Source organism: Tamandua tetradactyla, chromosome 12 (genome assembly GCF_023851605.1).
Source record: "Tamandua tetradactyla isolate mTamTet1 chromosome 12, mTamTet1.pri, whole genome shotgun sequence".
Taxonomy (NCBI): Eukaryota; Metazoa; Chordata; class Mammalia; order Pilosa; family Myrmecophagidae; genus Tamandua; species Tamandua tetradactyla.
The window spans coordinates 53,560,312-53,584,288 of record NC_135338.1 but is presented as its reverse complement, the minus strand read 5'-3'; the positions used below and the strand labels follow the sequence as shown (position 1 = coordinate 53,584,288).

The following is a 23,977-nucleotide window of genomic DNA, read 5'->3' as shown; positions in this document are numbered from 1 at the left end:
TTAGCAGAAGAGATCTCCAAATTAAATGTCGAAAATGCAGCCTGGTTTTTTCTCACAGCTTATAGTGAAATGCGACAAGAAAGAGATAAGCTGAGAACTGAACTCTTGGGTACAAAGAAACTAGAAATTGATATTCTGGAAAATTCTAGGCTTCCAGGAAGGGAGACCCCAGAGAAAAGTCCCCCATGTGAGGATTAACCAAATGTGGAACCAGCACAGGTGTCTAATGTTATTCTTTCTGTATTTCTCTTGGTTTAAGGTCCATTCTCTAATTTCTTGAAATTAAAGTTATAACAAAATTTAACTTAACGTTTTGCTATACACATCATGTTGAGTCATTTTGAAGAGACTACAAACTGCATTGATCTCAGGTTTCCAAAAAAAGTAATTTGGGTAATTTTGTTTAGTCCTTTGACTTTGTTAAGAATGATGCTGGCCAGGAAATTGCCTTCTGGGGCCAACTGCATGGAGAAGTGTTTATTGTTGTGGGCAATAGAACAATATTACGGTACTTTCGCTTCTCATCTTCACCCAGGGCCCAGTCTGTTTTCCCAAAAAGTGTTAGTGTATGTGGTCTTAAGTGGCATTTTCTATTAAGTGAGTGAAATATTGTGAGGTTTTAACTTAGCTTTGTTCTAGATAGCGCAATTTTTTTTTTTCTTAATTGGAGCAGTTGTAGGTTTACAGAAGAATCAAGCAGAAGAAGCACAGCTCTTTATAAGAAAAAATGACAGGGAAACCATAACCAAATATTACGTTTGATTATCATTTATGTATTAATAAGGCACTTTTCCTCATTAGAGAGAAACTTGCAAGTATATTAGCAGAAGAATGAAAGATAAGCTTGAATTTGTTTAAAAAAAAAAAAAAAAAGCAAAATTAAAAGCCAGACATTATTTTTTCAGTGCCAGCTTCCTTGTTTCCTAATTTAGCCTGCTCACCTGGTGGTATCCATTCTGTTGTTAATGACTATCAATGAAAGAAAAAAGGCAGCCTGTACCTGTCCTATAGTCTGGAGGCACATTTTCCTCCTTAGGGCGGGGGGCAGCAAGCTACAACCAATAAAGTCTTATTGGAACATAGCCATGTCCATTCACTTATATATTGTTTATGGCTACTTTTGTGATGTAGTAGCAGAGTTGAATAGTTGTGACGGAGATTGTATGGCCTGCAGAGCTGAAATTATTGACCATCTGACCCTTTACAAAAAACAAGTCTGTGGCCCCTTTCCTAGGGGTGGGCTTCTCAAGAAGGCTTAATTTTAGCGTGGGGACCGTGCCAGCTCAGAATTGGCTAAGAGCTATTGGTGGATCATCTTAGTGTCACTGGTACATCTCCCCTCCTCTGGAGAGCCCCTGGAACGTGGAAGCTTTTACTCCATGGGTATCTCTTGCCTGACCTCCTGGTTGCTTCTTCAGATGTTTGTGTAATTGGCCTTTTTTTTTTTTATTGACAAAACAACTTACAAATACAACCACTCTTAATGTGTGTACACTAGTTGGTGTACAACTAGTGGCTCACAATATCATCATATAGTTTTATATTCATCACCATGATAATTTCTTAGAACATTTGCATCACTCAGAAAAAGAAACAAAAAGAAAAAAGAAAAAACTCATATATACCATACCCCTTATTCTTCCCTCTCAATGACCACTAATATTTCCATCTACCCAATAAATTTTAACCTTTGTTCCCCCTATTTTTTTCCTATGCCCCTTACCACTTCCTTTCATTGATCACTAGTATTTCAGTCTACTCAATTTAACATCTTTTCTCCCTTTTATTTGTTTATTTTTAATCCATATTTTTTACTCATCTGTCCATACCATAGATAAAAGGAACATCAGACACAAGGTTTTCATAATCACACAGTCACATTACGGAAGTTATATCATTATACAGTCATCTTCAAGAAACATGGCTACTGGAACACAGCTCTACAGTTTCAGGCAGTTCCCTCCAGCCATCGTAATACACCTTAAACTAAAAAGGGGATATCTATAATTCATAAGAATAACCTCCAGGAATAACCTCTTGACTCTCTGTGAAATCTCTCAGCCACTGACACTTTATTTTGTCTCATTTCTCTCTTCCCCCTTTCAATCAAGAAGATTTTCTCAATCCCTTGATACTGGGTCCCAGCTCATTCTAAGATTTCTTTCCCATGTTGCCAAGGACTCATGTCTCACACACAGAGGGGGAAGGCCGTGAGTTTGCTTGCCATGTTGGCTGAGAGAGAGGGGCCACATCTGAGCAACAAAAAAGGTTCTCTGGGTGTGATTCTTAGGCCTAATTTTAAGTAGGCTTAGCCTATCCTTTGCAGGGATAAGTTTATGAATAAACCCCAAGATTGAGGGCTCGGCTTATTGATTTGATTGTCCCCAATGCTTGCGAGACTATCAGGAATTCTCCAGATGGGGAAGTTGAATTTTCCTCCTTTTTCACCATTCCCCAAAGGGGACTTTGCAAATACTTCTTTATTCACTGTTCAAATCACTCTGGGATTTATCGGGGCATCACATTAACCTGGACAAACCTACAAAATCTCATGCCATGTGTAATTGGCCTTTTATGGGTTACCTTCCAACCCCAGGGTGACTTAGGTTGAGTGGACTAGGGAGTAGCCTCCTAAAGTGCAAATTAAGATGCTGTAGGGTTCTAGCAGTGAGCCGGTGGTGGTGATGGGGGTGCTCAGCAGTCCTGTGCCTTCATCTGTTATGTGCCATATTAAAAATAAGTACGTAATTCTCAACTGTTGCAGGATGATCAGTGCCTGTGGGCACTTTACTGTGATTACCCATCCCTCGCAGTGTTATTAAACCTGAGTTGAACCTCCAACTCAGGCTTGCTCAGGTTTACAGATTAAGAATGAAGTTGGGGTGCACAGCAGTGCAGTCTCTTGAAAGGGATACCGGACCTTAGAGAGATATGGACCCAGAGCCTGCCAGGGTTATGGAAAGGACCTGGCAGGTCGAGTATGGTTTAGGGACAGAAGCCTCGGCCTGGGAGCTATTAGGAATGTAGAATCTCAGGCCCCATCTTAGACCCTGTCCATCAGACCAGATATTTGGGTGCCTGGCCTAAGGTACTCTTAGTGTTTAAACTTTTACAAGAGACACAAGACTTCCTGTGGTTTGCTTACAGTGGAACTCCATTCCATCATTATATATTTTTTGCCGATTGCTAGCACAATATGTGGAGGATGGCATCGAGGACTAGAGGTGGCTCATCCCTTGGCTGACTGCATGCTCTGCGAGGGCAGAAACTTTATTTCCAGCCCCACTGAATTCCCAGTGCTTGCCCGTTGTTGAGCAGGGTTGGTGGTCAGTAGATTCGGGAGAGTAGGTAGATGAATGAGCCATGAGAGGACAAGCCCATGTCAGTCCTGTGTGCCAGGTGGTACTGGACGAAGGTCAGCCCATGGACTACGTTCTGCTCTGAGTCTCTACATCTCAAACTGTGCTTTTATTTCACAGGCCCAGCTTCTCTTACAGGAAGGCTGTTCCAAAAATAACTTTTGTCCTTGAAGTCTAAAACTGGGCATTTACTTAATTAAGAATAAAGTCTTGAGATACAGAACGATATAGCAGAAAGAGCATTAGACCAGGAATTGAGAAGGCATGAGTTCTGGTCTCAGGCCAAGGTTGACTGTACATGGATACTGGGCAAGTTACTTGCTTTCTTGCTTCACCCTCTGTAAAAGGGGGATTGAATATTTGCTCTGCCTGTTAAACAGAATGCGTATAAATGCACTGTGTTATACAAAGACATTCATTTGGACTATTGAAGCTTAAATATAGCTTATCCAGATAACTATCCATAAACTTAGAAATTGCCCATTATATGAACTTATATGAATTTTTATAGATAATATACATTAATTTTATCAAAAAGAGATAGGTATAAAGAATAAAATCAGCTTAATCCCAGGTGGGCCACGGTGGCTCAGCAGGCAGAGTTCTCACCTGCCATGCCAGAGACCCGGTTCAATTTCCAGTGCCTGCCCATGCCAAAAAAAAAAAAATCAGCTTAATCCCAATTACTACCTGGAAATAACTATTGTTAAATTTTGTCTGCCTTCCATTTTTTTTCTAGGCATGTGTTACATATATATTCTTTTCTTGGAAACAGTTCATAGTATGTGGTAAACATTTTTCCATGCAGCTGATAAATTTTGCCTGCTGTGTTCTAAGGTGTGCCAAAATCTTTAAAGGGTAACCAAAGGGCTTTTTGGATATTCTTTGATTTATACTCCTAACTTCAACTTGTCGTGATGATTGGAAGGTACAGGTAGGCCCCATTTCCATGTGGAGAGAGGGGCAGCAGAGCTGAAAATATAATTCTGCTCTCTCATGATTTTCATCCTCTTACAGTCTGTCTGATGACTAAATGGTCTTATCTTTTTGACACAAGTACTGTCATCTTTACTTAAAGGCTGACAATGTCTTTGTGTTCTTGATATTGCTTTTTGACTTGACTCTGCTTTTTTCTTCTCAGATTTTTGCAGATCAACCCAAGGCACAGAATGATTTGGAAAGTAGCCGTATTGCTCAGCTTGGTCCTGGGAATTGGTGCTTTTCCTCTGGGTGATCCTGAGGAGGGAGGCAAGCACTGGGTGGTGATTGTTGCGGGTTCGAACGGCTGGTATAATTATAGGCACCAGGTAAGAAAATGAGCAATCTTTTTCCTTATGACACTGGCATTCTGTGAACGAGTCTTGGACATTGTTAATAGAAAAGACTTATAAAACAGCCATTTACTAGGCTGACTAAAATATAGGTGTTGAAGAGGATGTGGAAAATTGGAACCCTTATGCATAGCTGATGTAAATGGAAAATGGTACAGCCACTTTGGAAAACAGTTTGGCAGTTGTGCAGAATTTTAAACACTGCCCATATGACTCAGCAATTTTACTCTTAGGTATAGACCCAAGAGAATTGAAGACACTAGTGCACACAAAAACTTTTATAAGCATGTTCATAGCAGTGTTATTAATAATAACTGAAAATTGAAACAGTCCAGTGTCCATCAACTGATGAATAGATAAACAAAATGAGGTGTATCCATACAAGGTCATCTTATTTGGCAATAAAAAGGAAGATACATAGTTCAAAATGGATGAACATTGAAAACATTATGCTAAGTGAAAGAGGCCAGACACAAAGACCACATACTGTATGAATTTATTATATGAAATATCCGGAAAAGACAAATCCATAGAGACTAAAAGTAGATTAGAGGTTGCAGGGAGGTTTGGGGAGAGGAGAATGGAGGGTACAGGATTTCTTTTTCTTTGTCTTTTTTATTTTTCTTTTTTAGGATTTCTTTTTGAAGTGATGAAATATTCTACAATTAGATAATAGTGATAGTTGTACAATTCTGTGAATATACTAAAAAAACACTGGATTGTGTGCTTTAAAACACTGACTTTTGTGGCATGTAAACTATGTCTCAATTATGCCATTATTTTTTTTTAAAAAGTGATATAGTTATTGAATTTTCAGAAACAAGATGTTCAGACAATCACAGTCTCTGTGTGCCAGGTACTTTATATATGTTAACTCAGTACCTTGCACCATGTACGGTAGGTGTGATTCTTTTTCCTTATTCCTATTTTCATATCTTATTTAATCCTATGTATCCAAACTATTATAATTTTAATATGTATTCAATATAAAAAATTTTTTTGATGCTTAGTTTCAAAATCCCGTGTACATTTTACACTCCTGCATGTGTCGGTTTGGACTAGCCATGCATCGAGTCATCAGCATGAATCTGTAGTCTCTGCTGCCTCTCCCTGGAGAACTCACTCAGATATTTCCCTCCTGGGGTCACCGTTCATGTCTATGAAATAGGGAGATGGTTCTATGATATCCCTACCGGCTTTAAAATGTGTTGATTATTGAATGACATTTCTTGAATGGCATTTGTATTTTAGCTGAATTGGAGATTTGGCTCTATTAAAAAGTTGTTGCGTTAGCAAAAGATCCCTTTTCCTTCTAATACTTAACCACAGACCTGACCTATTTAGAGAGAAACAACCTGAGTAGGTAGGTAACTGGTTTGGCTCTTTGTTTTCTCCTCCCTTTCTAACCACGAATTAAAGATAGAATGTGTTAAGTGTAGATCCTGGCGGGCAATCAAGTTGATTCATCAATTGCCCTAGTGTTTTTCTTTTTCAAACAATTCTTCCATATTGTGATTTTATTGGTTGTTCTGAAGATGAGCACACAGATGTTACAAACAATTTGTACACAATTCTTACTGTATGTACTGAAAATCTGAAAAGCCATGTAGTTGTAATTCTTTTCTAAAGTTATTCCAGTGATGACAATGTGGACAGAAACCCTAGAATGAGCTGGGACTCAGTATCAAGGAATTGAGAAAGCTTTCTCCACCAAAAGTGGGAAGAGAGAAATGAGCAAAATAAAGTATCAATGGCTGAGAGATCCCAAACAGAGTTGAGAGGTTATCCTGGAGGTTATTCTTATGCATTAAACAGATATCACCTTTTCAGTTAAGGTGTAATGGAGAGGCTGGAGGGAACTGCCTGAAAATGTAGAGCTGTGTTCCAGTAGCCATGTTTCTTGAAGCTTTCACAATGTGACTGTGTGATTGTGAATACCTGTGTCTGATGCTCCTTTTATCTACCTTATTGACAGATGAGTAAAACGTATGGATTAAAAATAAATAAATATGGGGCGGGCCGCGGTGGCTCAGCGGGCAAGAGTGCTTGCCTGCTATGCCGGAGGACCCCGGTTCGATTCCCGGCCCCAGCCCATGTGGGAAACAAACAAACAAACAAAATATAATAAAACAAGAAAATGTTTGAAGATGTTTCCCTTTCTTCCTCCCTTCCTTCCTTCCATCCTTCCTTCCTTCTCTCTGTCTTTCCTTCCCTTCCTCCCTCAAAAAAAAAAAAAAAAAAAAAAAAAAAAAAAAAATAAATAAATAAATAATAGGGGGAACAAATGTTAAAATAAATTTAGTAGATTGAAATGCTAGTGACCAATGAAAAGGAGGGGTAAGGGGTATGGTATGTATGAATTTTTCCTGTTTTCTTTTTGTTTCTTTTTCTGAATTGATGCAAATGTTCTAAGAAATAATCATGATTATGAATATACAACTATGTGATATTGTGAGTTATTGATTATATAACAGAACAATGGAATTATATGATAAGAATGTGTTTGTATATGGATATGTTTCATAAAAAAAATCAATTGGCAAAAAAAAATAAAGTTATTTCAGTAACTTTCCAGCTTAAAATTTGGAGGCAAGTTTTCCCTACAAAGATTATCAAATGCCACAATCTTCAAATGTTGATAAACTCTTAAATCTTAAGTCCCAATAATTCACAATTTAATATCATACATACCACATACATTTCCAATCTTTCCCAGCATATAACAAAGTTATTAGGAAAACTGGACTACCACAACAAAGAATGTTATAGGGTGCATACAGTTCTGGCAGGGAGAGCCAAGATTAGGGAGCAGTTTTAAGAAACAATTCTACCAGAAAACATAGGAACAGAATTAATTAAAAATGTTCAACATGTACTAAATCCATGACTGTGACTCCAAATCATCAATTAGGATGTCTTGTGTTATAGTGTATAAAAATGGCCACCCCCACCGCCCCCCTATGGAATGCTAAGTTGACATCCAAGACTGTCAAAGCATCCATAAGTCAGTATCCCACTATTTTCTGGTTGTATAAAAAAGTGAACAACAAGCAAATGATTTCCCCTCTTAAAAAAAAAAGCAATTTTACACTTAAAAAAAATGGGTTAAGGTGGGATTTCAATCGCCTTCTTAAAAATGTTTCTTTCAGAGCTACTAAAAACCTTGGATTTACAAAATAGTTGATAAAAATATTGCTCTGGATTGTACAAGAAGGGAGAAACAGGGACCACTGATAAGATATAGTACATAATATTAATTAGATTTGGATTCTTTCTTTCCTGCTTCATCAGAGGCTGGACTCTCCTCATTTTTAGTTTCTCCATTTTCTGCAGGTAAATCCTTAGTTTCTTGGTTAGCTACTTCAGCATGTTTTCCCTTTAGGTTGCATATTTTTTGTTTGAAGACTTATTCTTTCCCACCACCTTTTTTGGCTTCATTTCCACTTTCGCAGGAGCAGATTTAGCTGGCAGCCGACCTCCTCTTGGGCTGCTCCTTCCCTGTGTCCTCAGGACTTGACCTTCCTCTCTGGCATCTTGGCAGCAGAACTGGAGTGTGCCGGGTGCTGCAAGCCGTGGGGCGCTGGGAGCCTTCACGAAGCTGGGCTGCTGCCCTCTCCACCCTGTTTTTACACAGCCAACTTTAAAAAATATATTGGCTAAACGTTAAGCATTGTTTATCCGAGTCCTCTTTGTTCCCAAAAGGCTTGTTTTAAAAGTATTGCTGGTTTCCCTGGGTAAAATACTAAATATCAAAATAGATACACTGAAGAGAAGCAAGGCGCAGGAAATGGCACAAACTGAAGTATTCATCCCCAGTAAAAGAGGATGGTGGCCCTGAGACTCCACAGAGAGGAAGTGCCACCTTGTCACAATATTGATTGTACTGTGCCCCACCCCCACCCACCAGCTGGATATTCTCTCGTCCAGCCACTAGCATTTGCTTTCTTGACTTTTGAGGCTGATCAATAGGAGCACTTAAAATAGCTTTCCATGTAAAACCTATAAAGAATTTTGAACATAGACTTCTGTAGAGGTTTACATTTTCCTTGGATTAACATAACATTTATTATCACACGTCTTTCATTTAGGAAAGATTAATGTATCAAGTATAGTAAAATCATAGGTAGATGCTTTTCCTTACTTCATGATGGTTATTTAAGGCAGTTTTTGGTTTTTCCCTAAGTGGGTTTCCTGTTCTGCATTTTTGCCTGGTATTCATGGATGACCTGCTTGGAAGAAATTGATTTCAAGTGATGCTGGCGGGGCATTCTGCATCCAGGCTCTGACTGTGGTGGGTCAGGGGACCTCCTGAGGGGTAGCTCCTCATGGGGAGTGATGAGCTGGGTCCATCGGAGGTTGTGGAATCTTAAGTGCAGAGAGGGTGGCATGAACAGGATGGGCTGAATGAATGAGGCAGGTGGGTGTGGGAAATGGGGAGGATAGTGGAGAAGGGACCCATCATTCACCAGCACTAGAGAGATACGAGAGGTAGGGTGAGGCCTGGGCAGTCACTTGAAGAAGTTCTAGTCGAGAGGGGCCATGCCTGGGATGAAGGGTGCTGGTGCTTAGGAGATGAGGCAGGATCCCAGAATGGGCTCAAATAGAGTAAGCACACAGAAGTGTCCCAGGAACACAGGGCTACCAGGGAAATGATACCTTGTTCCTTCCTCTTGAGCACTCTTAGGAGTCAGATGCTGTTCATGATGCAGGTGAAGCTCCCTGTCCTGTGGTCCTGACTTTCTGGTAGGAAAATGCTCCTGCTGGTTACTGAGCGCTGATGCTATGCCAGACTTGGCTCCAAGCAGTTGACATGAGTCATCTCCCTTAGTCCTCAGACAACCCAAGGGGTAAATGATGTTATATCCCTATTTGAAGATGGGAAGCCGAGGCACGGAGAAGTTAGGTCTAAGGTCATGTGACTATTACAGTGGAGCTGGAGTTTGAACCCACGCAGTGTGACTCCACTGTCCACACTCACCACCACTACTGTAGACATGTGACATGTGTATCTGGGCATCATGTGTCTTATTTTAAAATAGTTTCCACTCCTTTTTTAAATTACAAAATGCAAAATTACGATCATGTCGGGGTTGACTATAGAAAACTTAAATGTAGATGAGCAGAAGAAAAGAGGTCATTTGTAATTTACCACTTAGAATCACTCTTTCTGACATTGCATTCTGAAAATAATAAATGTGGCAGAATTTTTCTGGGCATTAAAATAGGTACAGTGGTCTATTTAGTTAAACACTTTTCTCTTAGAGGCCCGTGATATGCCAAGGGTGTATATATGCCTATGGTGTGGGGGTGGTATGGGGATGGCTTTGGGGCTAGAGAGAATCATGGGCAGGGGCCCTCTGGTCAGGAACCCTTGGCCTTACAGGGCATGTGCACAAACACCTGAACTCAAGGCTGAGAAAGACCATTTCCTATAGGAACTCCAAGTTCTGAGTCTAGGTCAAGAAGGAAGTGAGACAGGAGACAGGAGTGAAGGACAGCTTTGAGAGATTTGAGATTGACTTGGAGGTTGATGGCATTTCCACAGATGGAGCTGGAAGAAAGTGAGTGTTCAATATAGAGGGTGTCTTCATTTTCTAGGTCTGCTGTGACAAAGTACCAACAGACATTTATCCATTCGTAGCTCTGGAGGCTACAAGTCCAAAATCATGGTGTTGGTGTTGGTAGGGCAATGCTCCCTCTGAAATTTGTAGGGGAGAATCCTGCCTTTGCTGCTTCTGGCTTCTCATGTTTGCTGGCAATATTTGGCATTTCTTGGCTTGTAGATGCATCATTTCAATTTTTGCCTCTGTCTCACATGGCCATTTTCTTTCTGGTCTGTTTCTGCCCCTTTTCCCTTTCTTATAAGGATGCCAGTCATATTGGATTAGGGCTTACCCTAATCCAGTTAGGCTTCATTTAAATTAGCATCCTCAGGGCGGGCCGCGGTGGCTCAGCGGGCAAAGTGCTTGCCTGCTATGCCGGAGGACCTCGGTTCGATTCCCGGCCCCAGCCCATGTAACAAAAACGGAGAAACAGAATACAATAAAAACAAGAAAATGTTTAAAAATGTTTCCCTTTCTTCCTTCCTTCCTTCCTTCCTTCTCTCTGTCTTTCCTTTAGAAAAAAAAAAAAAAAAAAAAAAAAAAAAAAAAAAAAATTAGCATCCTCAAAGACTATAAGGTCACATTCATGGGGCCGGAGGTTAAGACTTAAACATATCTTTTGGGGGGACACAATTTGATGTATACCAGGGCTAATTAAGTATTCAGCCCTGTTGCCTAGAACACAGTTCCTTTCTCTTTTTCTACTCTGCCATCATTGTAGTTCTGACCTGTCCTCAGTAAGCTCTCCTCAAGATGCAAGATGGTGTTTTTGTTTGGGTGGTTTCACATCCAAACAAAACATAATACTATAGAAGACGAAGAGGCCATCTTTGTGTGTGTGTATATGATGGTCTTTTTCTTCAGCATAGAAACCTTTTCCAGGAACCCTAGACAGACTTTGCGCCATGTCTTCTTGGTCAGAATTGCAGACATCACATGTCCATACTCAGACAAGTACCTGGTAAGGGGAAAAGGATTTCCAGGTCTGACCTAGAGAAAGAAGCTCCTGACCTCTTGGAGCTGGGCATCTAACTTGAGGAAAGCCAGGGCTTTGATAGGAAGGAAGAATCCTAATGGGGCATACAGGGACAACACATAGCCCAGGTTGACTGGAATGGGAAACCCTTGGAGAATAGACTGGAAAAGTTTGGTTGAGAACATAGTGACGCATGTTGGGGGCTGAGAGGCCAGCTAACAACAACCCCTTTCTTTCCACTTAGAACTAGATAAAGGAGTTGGACTGACCCCTAAAGAGATCCCTAGCCTCCACATCACCAATTACAAGAGTGAGAAGGGGGCTCCAGGTCTCACTGTGTGCCTGTCAACCTCCCCACCCCCCCAACATGCACATACTCAAAGCCTCCCCACTACTGTCTGGCTCATGATTGGGAGGTGGCAAACTTTTTTCTATGAAGGGCCAGGTAGTAAATATTTCAGGCTTTTTGAACCAAGAGGAAAAATCAAAGATGTTAATATAGGTACCTATATAACCATTCAAAATGTAAAAAAGCTGCTCTTGGCCTGTTCTTTGCCAACCCCTGTTCAGGATCCCCAGGTATCTCCTTAGGGCCTTGACCCTTCTTTTATCAGCCACACTGGGACTCAAGGGTGATCTGTCCTGCCCTGGACTCTGAGCTCCGTACCATTCTTTGGCTGGTTAGCCATGTGACGCCCTTCTCTGCCTTTTTCTCCCTCTTTCCCTGTTCCCTATAACCCTTCACACTAACCCTGGGTCAGGGTTCAGCACAATAAATATTTGTTAACTGAATGAACATATGGAGACTCAACAAAATATTAGCTTTATTACTGGTAAAGCTGAATTGGAGAACATGGTTTGTTTGGCTCTGTATCCAGATGGATGTCATGTTCTTTAATCCTCACTGACTCCAAAAATCGGGGCCCTGGAACCACCCTGCTAGGTAGAGTCTTGGTCTGCAGAGCTGGTAGACTTGTATCTAGCTGCAGAGGGACTCATGTTCTCATCTTGAGTGCCTGAAGAGAACAGTCTGAGAGAGGCTTCCCAAAGACAGGGCTGGGCCTGACTCAGCCCTGCTTTTCTCCATGGGAGTAGGCCGGGCACCTTCTGGGCCCTTCCTGCAGGCAAATGCACTGAGAGAGGAAGAGTGATTGGAAAGCCTCAAACATGAGATATTATTCATAATTTAGTAGGCATGGAGCAGAGTTTCTCAGTCTTTTTCTTTTTTTTTTTTTGCATGGACAGGCACTAGGAATCGAACCTGGGTCTCTGGCATGGCAGGCGAGAACTCTGCCTGCTGAGCTACCATGGCCCGCCAAGGGTTTTTCAGTCTTTACACCGTAGTATGTTTAGCAGCATCCCTGGCCTCTACTCATTAGATGTCAGCAGCACCTTCTCTGCAGTTGTGACAACCAAAAATCTCTCCAGAAGTGTCAAATGTTGCTCAGACACGGCGGGTGGGGGGAGGCAGAATCACCTTCAGTTGAGAGCCCTTGGTGTAGAAGAACCATTAGAGACTTTTGGCTTGAGATTGATAAAATCGGGAGCACCTTAGAAAAATTCATTTGCAGTGGAGTGCAGATTGGACTGGTGTGTGACTAGTTGGGAAGCTGGGAGGGCAGCTCGGAAGCAACTGTGGAGCTCTAAATAGTTGAGGGAAAAATCTGCGGGAGTTTGTGGTCACTGTGAGGATATGGTTGTTTTGAAGTTGGGTTTGTGGGGAGTGTAAAGGAACAGGATTCGCCTTTGCAGGAACTTAGTGATCTGGGTTCAAAATAGATTGTGAACCTGCAGGGTGCCTGGGTGACTGGAATTTATTCAGCAGACATCTGAGTACTGTGATGTGCCAGGACCACAATGGGCAAAGGGCTCCTAAATGAATATGGGCCCAGCCCTCAAGGAGCTCCCTGAGGCATGGGGGTTGAAATGTTCAGTGAGCAAATGGTTATCACTAGTGGAAGCCTAGACAGAGGGTGGAGGTGGCCCAGAAAAAGGAGTGAGTGCTCAGGACACTCAGACATATTTTCAGAGGAGATGTTTGAGGTGGGTTTTGAACAGTAAGTAGGTACTCTTCAAGTGAGTAAAAGGGAGAGAGGTAATGTAGGGAGAGACTAAATGTACAAGGGCATTTAAAGATAACGCAAAAAAAATACATAAATAAAGCAGCCTGGTTCATGTGGGGAACTGTAAATTAGCTTCATTCTGGCTGGAGTGTTGTGTGTATGCTGGCATATGATGGGAGATGTGGCCGTGGAGGGTGTTGGAAGAGAGGCCGTGTTCATAGTGGAGGGCCTGGTAGATGCCATCCTGGAGAGTGTAGGATTTTACTCTACATTAAGATTGGTTTTCAGCAGAGAAGTCAGATTTTAACAATAGAAGGCCATCTTGCATTGGTGTGGAAGATACATTGATAGTGAAAAGCAGATACCTCTAGTGGTGGTAGAGAAGAAAGTAGGGAGGGATTGCAGACACATGTATGAAGTTGCCACAGGAATTGTGAGGGGTGACTGTGGTGGATAGAGAAGAGTGCAGATTTGAGCCAAGTCCCTGGCGGTTGCACCTAAAAGAGGCTGACGCATGGTGTGTGCAGCTGTGAGGTGCTCATAGGCCTCCTGGCTTCTGATTGTCCTGCATGTGGTTGAAGGTACAGGTCTGTAAGACAGAGAAGGGATAGCTTAGGGAGAGAAACTTGTGAGTTGACAGCATGTTTGTAGCAGCAAAACCGTAAGAGTGGATGAGATCGAGGGGAAGATTATAGAGCACAAGGAGACCTGGTACAGGAGTCAGTAAGGCTTGGCTCAGAGATGGGGAGAACCAAATGGCATCAGAAGCTGAGTGCTTTTGGAAGGTCAGGGAGGAAGACAACAGTGGCAACAGACCCTGGGCACACTATTGAAAAGTATGTGCTGGATTTAGCAAAAAGAAGCTCCCCAAGGGCCTTAGGAGGCAGATTCCTGGAATGGTGGGGGCAGAAGAGATGTTTAAACATCATGTGGTTGACAGCTGTGCAGTTTGTTCTGCTAAGTTTGAGAAATAGGTCACCAGGGCAGTAGTCTGTTCTGGGGAAGATTTTTTTCAGGATGGAGAAATCTGGGCAGGTAAGGAAGGGAGATCCAAGTCTCTGATGGGCTGGGGTGGGGGTGGAGGGTTGGGCTGTTGAAGTAGATTGAAGAAGTTTTCTGGTTGCTCAGGTCATCAGGAGGACTCTGAAGATAGGATGATGGGAGGTGAGGCAGACCCTGGGCCAGGACCTGGGGGGCTCCCGTGGAGAAGATGTGGGCTTTGTATTGGCAGGAGGGCAGAAGGCGTGAGGAGTAGTTAGAACACTGGTCCGCATTACTCTTTGCTGATCTAGAGTTTGGGGTTGAGGTGGAGAGAAAGGGAGCTCCCACTTCCTTCTAGGAAGGCTTTAGGGTGTCTGTGTGGGGGTGGGGTGGGCGGGCAGAGAGGTAGGGGGACCAGTTTCAGGTGGGACAAAGAGGGACAGAGGAGTCTAGAGGAACTTGTTCCTGTGGGTTGGGAGGAAGAAGTATGATGAAGGGGGCCAGGTGAGTAGAAGGACTACCTTTTGTTTTATAAATATATATATTTTATAATATATATATATTTAAATAGGTGAAATAACTACTCTTAAAAATTTTTTTTTATTAGAGAAGTTGTAGGTTTCAGGAAAATCATGTGTAAAATAGAGGGTTCCTATATATCACCCTATTATTAACACCTTGCATTGGTGTGGTATATTTTTTGCAACTGAGGAAAGCACCTTTTCATAGCTTTTTAATTTATTACAGAAGTAATTTGTGCTTATGGTGGAACATTTAGAAAATTCCAGGACTGTAAAGAAGAAAATTAAAAATTCCCATTATCCTAGCACCTAGGGAATATCTATTGATAATCTTCAGTTTGTACAGTCTTTTCCTTATGCACACATATATACCATATACACAGTGTTTACAAAAATGAGATCCCACTGTGCATAGCTGGTTTTTAAAAAAAAATTTTTTTTTTTTATTACGGAAGTTGTAGGTTTACAGAAAAATCATGGATAAACAAATCCCATATACCACCCTATTACCAACACCTTGCATTCGTGTGGTACATTTGTTATAATTTATGAAAGAACTTTTTTCTAATTGTGTTATTAACTGTGGGCCATGGTTTAACTTAGATTTAACTGTTGGAGTTATACAGTTGCATGGATTTTTAAAAAAATTTTATTCTACTACCATGTATACAACCTAAAATTGCTCTTTTAACTGCATTTAAGTATATAGTTCAGTGCTGCTAATTACATTCAGTGTTGTGCTACCATCACAGCCATTCATTGCCAAAACTCTTCTATTATCTCTAATAGAAACTCTGTACATTTTAAACCCTAAGTCCCTATTCCCTACCCCCACTCCATTCCCTGGCACCCTTATTCTAGATTCTGACTCTGTGAGTTTGTTAATTCTAATTAAATATCAAATCAGTGAGCTCATGCAGTATTTGTCCTTTTGTATCTGGCTTATTTCGCTCAACATGATGACTTTAAATTTCATCCATGTTGTTGCGTGTATCAGAACTTCATTCCTTTTAATAACTGAGTAATATTCCACAGTATAGATAAACTACATTTTGTTTATCCATTCATTGGTTAATGGACACTTGGGTTGCTTCCATCATTTGGCAATTTTGAATAATGCTGCTTTGAACATTGATGTGAAAGAATCTGTTCAAGTCCCTGCTTTCAGTTCTTTTGGGTATAAACCTAAAGTGAAATTACTGGGTCAAATGTTAATTCTAACTTAACATTCTTCCAACAGGAAGCTGCACCATTTTACATTCCCACCAACAATGAAAAGAGTTCCTATTTCTCTACATCCTCTCCAACACTTTTTTTTTTTAATAATAGCCATTCTAGTGGGTGTGAAATGGTATCTCATGATTTTGTTTTGCATTTCTCTAATAGCTAATGATGTTGAGCATCTTCTCATATGCATTTTGACCAACTGTTTATCTTCTGTGGAGAAATGTTTATTCAAGTCTTTTGCACATTTTAAAATTGTGTTTATATTTTTGTTGTTGAGTTGAAGGATTTCTTTACATATTCTGGATATTAAACCCTTATCAGGATGTGATTTCCAAATATTTTCTCCCATTGTGTAGGTTGTCATTTTAATGTCATGGTAAAGGCATTTGAGTCTCAAAAGGTTTTTTATGAGGCCCCATTTTTCTATTTTATCTTTTGTGCTTGTACTTTTGGTGTAAAGTCTACGAAACCATTACCTAACACAAAGTCCTGAAGATGGTTCCATACATTTTCTTCAAGGAGATTGATAGTACTGGCTTTTATATTTAGGTCTTTGATCCATATTGAGTTGATTTTTGTATATGGAATGAGATAGGGGTCCATCTTCATTCTTTTGCATGTGGAAATTCAGTTTTTCCAGTACCATTTATTGAAGAGACTTTTTTTCCCAATTTACTGGTCTTTGACCCCTTGTCAAAAATGCATTGGCCATAAATGTGAGGGTTGATTTCTAAACTCTCAGTTTGATTCTATTGGTCTATTATGTCTGTTCTGTGCCACTACTATGCTGTTTTGATTACTGTGGCTTTGTAATAAGTTTTAAGATCAGGAAGTGGGAGTTCTCCGATTTTGTTCTTCTCTTTCAAGAAGGCTTTGGCTATTTGGGATAAATACCCCACTGCTTTCTTGTCTCCATGGTTTCTGATGAGAAATTTGAACTTAATCTAATTGGAACTCTCTTGTCTATAACACGTTGTTTTTCTTTTGCAACTTTCAGAACTCTCTCCGTATTCTTTTCATTGGGCAGTTTGATCAGTGTTTTAATTTTCCTGGGCTGCCTAAGCAAATACTATGCAATGGGTTGGCAAATAATGGAAATTTATTAGCTCTCTGGTTTGAGATAAGCGTAAATCAAGGTGTTATTAAGGTGATGCTTTTTTTTTTTCTTTTTTCCAAATCTAGTGTTCTGGAGCTGGTTACTGGTGATCCTTGGTCCTGGGCTCCTGTGTCACATGGCAGTGCACATGGTGGCCTCTCTTGGACTCTCCCTTCTCTTCTGAGTTGGGTTGACCTTCAACTCCTGCTCCCATTGCTTTTTATCTCTCTGAATTTCATTCTGCTTAAAAAGGATTCAGGTAATGGTATTAAGGCCCACCCTGAGCTACACCTCAATTGAAGAAACCTCATCAAAAGCCCAACTTACAATGGTTCACACCCACAGGAATGGGTTAAGCTTAAGAACATGTTTTTCTGGCACTGTGCATATAGCTCCAAACCACCACACTTGTATTTGACAAGACATATTTTCTTTGTGTTTTTCCTGCTTGGTGTTCTCTGGGCTTCTTGGATATGCATGTTCACATCTTTTGCTAAGTTTCAGAAGTTCTGCTATTTCTTTGAGTATTCCTTCTGTTCCTTTCATTTCTTCTCCTTCTGGGACTCCTATAATGCATATATTGATATGCTTGATGGTATCCCAGAGATCTCTTAGGCTATCTTTGTTTTTCTTTTTGCTCATAAGCCTGACTCATTTCATTTGTCTTCAAGTTCATTGATTCTTCCATCTGCCACCTCCCCTCTGGTGTGGGAAACCCTCCTGGGAATTTTTTATTTCAGTTATTGTGGTCTTCAACTCAAGTAGTTCTGTTCGGTTCCTTTAAAAAATTTCTGTCTCTCTATTGAGATCCTCATATTGCTAATTCATTGTTTTCCTGATATCCTTTAGTTCTTTCTCTGTATTATCCTTCATCTCCTTGATGAAGCATATTAAAGTTTTTTGTGCATATCGAGATGTCAATCTGGTATGTCCACATTCTGGTCATCTTCATTGGTGTTTCCTGGATGTTTATACCTTCTATTGATGGGCCCTCATTTCCTGTTCCTTTGCTTGTCTGGTAAACTTTTGTAGCACACTGTGTATTTTAATATTTCAAAATGTTAACTTTGTTGTTTATTACCTGAGATGTCTTGTTTCTTGAGTTTATAAACAAAACCGAGCAAACTTAAGCACACAATACTTTTCACTGACTTTACGTTGGCTGGTGCTCTTCTATTATCAGGAAGGCCAATCCAAGGTGAATGCAAAGTTCAGGATCCTCCATGTCTTTTCTGGGCCTGTGACTTGTTCTGGGCTTGTGCTTACTAATGGCCTTAAGAGTTCTCCTGTTTGTAGGAGTTTGAATGCCTCTTCTACTTCCCAGGAAACAGACCTCCCTCTCCCGGGTGTTCCACCACAGGATTTAGAGCAGGTGAACCTTTACCCTAGGCTATCTAGCTCAATTATGTTCTTCTTTCTTTCTTTTTTTTTTTTCACGGGCAGGCACGGGGAATTGAACAGGGTCTCTGGCATGGCAGGTGGGAATTCTGCCACTGACCCACCCTTGCACCCTTGCGCTGCCCTCTCAATTGCTTCTTAAACTGCTTTTCTTTTCTCAAGCTGCTTTGGTCTGGACGGCAAATTGGCGCGGGGGTGGGGGGTGAAGTGGGGGGTGGGGGGTGGAAGGGGAGTATGCTGGAGAGAAGTTTCCCAAGTCATTCTTTCTTAGCCAGAACAAAGCAAGGGACCCAAAAAGGGAACATCGGCTGTCTCCAAACTACCTTGGGATGGGGATCAGGGAGTAGCCTGAAGAGTGCCAGGACCTTCTTTCACAGCTCCTCAAAGTTGCTGAGTTAATACTCAGCACATGCATGCTGGAGACCCGGGTTCAATTCCTGGCTGCCTGCCCATGGTTAAAAAAAAAAAAAAAAAAAAAAAAGGAAAGACTCAGCACATGCCCAGCAAATGCAACCCTTCAACTGTCCTCCACATCTCTCAGGAAGCATGCCATCTTGAAGTCTTCACCACCACCCTTTGTCCAGGGTTGGTTGGAATAATGGCCACCCTCAGAACTGGGGACCCAGTGTTCTGAAGTAACTGATCAAAAGCAGTGATCTGCAGTCAGATTGCACTTCCCCCAGATCTTGTAGAACTGGATTTTTATGTCCCTTTGCAGTCCCAGCAAGCTATGCTGCCTGCTGTGAGAGTGAGTGATGAGTGATTATAACTGCTGCTGGAAGAGAGCAATTTGGTAGTGTATTAGTGCTAATGCTGCCACATACCAGAAATGGAATGGCTTTTAAAAAAGGAATTTAACAAGTTATAAGTTTATAGTTCTAGTACCAAGAAAATATACAAACTAAAGCCACCACCAAGAGGTTACCTTCCCTCAAGAAAGGTTGATGCCATCCAGAACACCTCTGTCAGCTGGGAAGACACGTGGCTGGTATCTGCTCATCCCTTGTTCCTGGGCTCCTTTGCTTTCAGCCTCTATTTCCTGTGGGTTTTCCTCATTTGATGCCTGTGGGCCTTCACTTAGCTCCTCCAGGACACAACTCTGGGTTCTGGCTTGCTTGGCATCTCATGGGAAGGCACATGGTGACGTCTGCTGGGCCCTGCATCTCTGGGTCTCTTGTTGGCTCTGTCAGCTCTGAGGTAACTATTCTCCAAACATCTGCATCTGCTTTTCTCTGTCAGCACTCTAAGCATCTGACATTTCTCCAAAATGTTTTCCCTTTAGAGGACTTAGTAAACTAATCAGTATCCACCTTGAATGGGTAGAGTTACATCTCCATCTAATCAAAAGATCACCCCCACAATTGGACATGTCACATCTAATCAGAAGTTTCCACTCAACAATATTGAATCAAGATTAAAAGAAACTTCTGCCCCCACAAGATTAAATCAGGATTAAAACATGGCTTTTCTAGGGTACATAATAGTTTCAAACCAGCATAGGTGGTATTTACTATATTTTACCAGCCTCTTTCTCCTACTCTTGCTTGGTTGCTGCAGTGTTCCACTGGACTCGAGTTTCGAAATAGTTGATTCAGACAGTTCCTGCCTGTTTAATATAGTTGTTTGGTGGAGGGGCTGATTCCTGGAGCTTCCTACTCTGACATCTTCCCACAATTTCCTCAATAACCACTTCTGTTTTTTTGTTTTTTTTGGCTGCGTGTACTTTAGTGATGATACATGACAAGGAAGGGCTCTCAGCCCCATCCCTTCTTCAGGGGGTCTGGTATGGAACTGTGGAGAATGGGCGATTCTTAATACTGGGGCCAGGACTCCCCAGTAGCTGACAGCCTCTCTTCTTTGCGTGCTGTCACTGGGGCTGTTTTCCAGGGGCTCTTACTCCTTGGATGCCATGTAGACCATAAGGTCGGCCACCCTGTTGCTGTAGTCAAATTCATTGTCGTAACAGGAAATGAGCTTAATGAACTTGTTGTTGAGGGCAGTGCCAGCCCCAGCATCAAAACTGGGAGAGTAGGTGTCACTGTTGAAGTCACAGGAGACAACCTGGTCCTCAGTGTGGCCCAAGATGCCCTCTGATGCCTGCTTTACCACCTTCTTGATGTCATCATATGTGGCCGCTTTCTCCAGCCTGCAGGTCAGATCTATGATGGACACATTGGGGGTGGGGACATGGAAGGCCTTGCCAGTGAGCTTTCCATTCAGCTCTGGAATGACCTTGCCCACCGCCTTAGCAGTGCCATTAGATGCAGGGATGATATTCTGCATAGCCCCACAGCTATCACACCATGTTTTCCCAGAGGGGCCATCCACAGTCTTCTGGGTGTCAGTGATGGCATGAATAGTGGTTATGAGTCCCTCCACGATACCACAGTTGTCATGGATGACTTTGGCCGGGGGGGCCAGGCAGTTCGTGGTGCAGGAAACATTGCTGACAATCTTGAGGGAGTTATCATACTTCTCATGGTTCAAGTCCATCACAAACATGACCCCAGGGGGGCAGAAATGATGACTCTTTTGGCTTCACCCTTCAAGTGAGCACCAGCCTTCTCCATGGTTGTGAAGACACCAGTGGATTCCACAACATATTCAGTGCCAGCATCACCCCATTTGATGTTGGTGGGATCTCGCTCCTGAAAGACAGTAATGATATTCCCATTGATGACAGACTTCCTGTTCTCAACCCTGACACAATGCCTTTGAACTTGCCATGGGTGGAATCATACTGGAACATATAGACCATGTAGTTGAGGTCAATGAAGGGGTCATTGATGGCAACAACCTGCACTTTGATAGAGTTTACAGCAGCCCTGGTAACCAGGTGCCCAATATGGCCAAATCCATTTATTCTGAACTTCACCATTGTTCCTCAGAGATGCGGCTGGCACTGCATGGAAAGATGAGGCTGTCAAGTGGCAAGGAGAAGAGAGCCAATAGCCACTTTATTAAAAAAACCTTGAGGCAAAAGTTTGCATACAATCACTCATTATAGTTATATGGGTTGATGATATAGGCAAATCACTCATGATTACATAGGTTGATGATTTTTAGGAAATTTATTCAGTTTTGCAACCATCACCACAGTCAAGTTTTAGGACTCTCCCGTCATTCTAGAAAATTCCCTCACTCCCATTTGCTGTCATTCCCTCCTCCCAGCCCCAGCCCCCTGCAACCAAAGATCTGCTTGCTGCCTCTTATTGTGCCTTCTCTAGAAATTTCTTATAAATGGAGTCATACAATATGAGTCTGTTATACTGGCTTCTTTCACGTAGGGTAAAGTTTTTTGATGTTAATCCATGTTGTTGCAAAGTATCACTTTTGTATTTAAGAAAATAAATCTGCTTTTAAAAAGGGCATAGTGGTTAGGATGGAGAACAGAGCATGACTGAAATGGGGAAAATGCTGATTACAGTGGGATGAGGGCATGGGCAGTTAGGACAGCATGATTGTCCTAGTAAATGCCAGAGGCAGTGCAGGATCATGGGAGAATGTAGGGCTTTGTACTTGCACAGACCTCGTTTGTAATTCCTGCTCTCCGCTCACCTGCTGTATTAGTTTGAGCATCTCATTTTAAATCGCATCATCTCTTTTTAAATTTTGGTTTCTTCCTCTGGAAAATGCAGAGTTGGTGGTGGACTCAGTGAAGTAACCCTGAAAGTCCCTGACCCATTGCCTAGCTTCAGTGTGCTCACGGGTTTTGTCAGGAAGTGTTACGTGAGCAGACCACAGGTACCCCTTCTCAGCTCCTCCTTGCTCCACCTGCTAGGAAGTGGACCTCCTTACGATGCTCTCCATGGGGATCATATGACATACCACTTGTATTTATACTTTGATCCAAGCCAGGGGTGATTATTTCGCTGACAGTTGGCCCAGGGTGGAGGCAGTACAAACAGATTGTATCCTGACAGGGGCCTGCATCAGGAAATCACAGGATTCATTTGTGAGACCATCAAAACTCCTGACACAAGCTGTTAAACATGCTGAATCACAGCATTCTCTGCTCATCAGTCTCAAGGGCCCTGCCCTTTAATAAAGTCTTGCTCAATACTCTCCCCTCAAATGTTAACTCATACAGCTTTTCTATTTTCAAAGGGGAGAATGCATGTCATACGGCAGATAAGTTCCAAGGAAATAATTCAAGTAGCCTTTAACACCATTTCCAAATTAGTTGAAGTAGTTTAACCCTACTTTTATTTCTTTTGAATGCCAGTAAGTACTTGAATCTAACAAGAAACTCTTTTTCATTAAAAAGTTACAGGCAACCAGGTATCTCCAAGGGTCTTGGAGGGAAACATAACCTGACATTGAGACTGCTGAGTACAAGAAAGGGTACTGCACACAAAAAAATTTCGGACCAATGTCCCCTATGAAATAGATGCAAAAACAAAATATTGGCAAACTGAATCCAACAGTACATAAAAGGATTATGTACCATGGCCAAATGGAATTTATGTTGGAAGTGGCTCGACATAAAAAAACAATCAACATAATACCCTGCATTAGTAGAATGAAGGAAAAAAACCCCACGTCATCTCAATTGATGTAGAAAAGATATTTAACAAAATCTAGCATCCCTTCATGATTAAAAACACTCAGAAAACTAGAAATAGAAGGGAACTTTCTCAACATGATAAAAAGCATTTATGATAAACCCAGAGCAAATATCATGTTCAATGGTAAATGACTGACACTTTTCCCCTAAGCTCAGGAATAAGTATGCCCGCTGTCACCACTTTTATTCAACATTGTGCTGGTGCTGACATTTCTAGCCAATGCAGTAAGGCAAGGGAAAGAAATAAAAGGTATCTATATTGGAAAGGAAGAAGTCAAATTATTCCTATTTGTAGGTGACAATCCTATATATAGAAAATCCTAAAGAATCGAAAAGATGCCTAATAGAATGAATAAATAAATCCAGCACTGTTGCAGAATACAAGATAAACATGTAGAACTCAGCTGTTGGGTTCCTGTATGCCAATAATGAACAATCTGAAAAAGGAATTAAGAAAAACCATTTATAACAGCAACTAAAAGAATAAAATGGTTAGGAATAAATTTAACCAAGGAGGTTAAAAGACTTGTACACTGAAAACTGCAACATGTTGCTATAAGAAATTAAAGAAGATATAAATAAATGGCAAGACACCTGGTGTTCATGGATTTGGAAGACTTACTATTGTTAAGATGTAAGTTCTGCCTAAAATTTACAAATTCAGTACAAGCCCTATCAAAATTCTAGCAGACTTTTGTGAAGAACTAGAAAAGCTGATCAAATTCACATGGAATTGCAAGGGACCCCAATAGCCAAAACAACCTTGAAACAGAACAAAGTTGGAGGTTTCACATTTCCTGGATTCAAAACTTACTACAGAGCTACAGTAATTAAATAGCATGGTACTAACATAAG

At 41.3% G+C, this 23,977-nt stretch overlaps 1 protein-coding gene and 1 pseudogene across 3 annotated transcripts in view; one reads left to right on the top strand and one right to left on the bottom strand.

Annotated features, from left to right (window-relative positions):
* Positions 1–23,977, top strand: part of LGMN (legumain) — a 51,584-nt gene that overhangs the window by 9,563 nt on the left and 18,044 nt on the right. For all 3 annotated transcript variants that reach the window (XM_077123394.1, XM_077123393.1, XM_077123392.1), the window contains one exon: positions 4,501–4,666. In XM_077123394.1, the coding sequence (XP_076979509.1) occupies positions 4,529–4,666 (138 nt within the window). In that variant the 5' untranslated portion in view covers positions 4,501–4,528. The remainder of the gene's footprint in view (positions 1–4,500; positions 4,667–23,977) is intronic.
* On the bottom strand, positions 20,449–21,433 carry LOC143652131 (glyceraldehyde-3-phosphate dehydrogenase pseudogene; annotated as a pseudogene).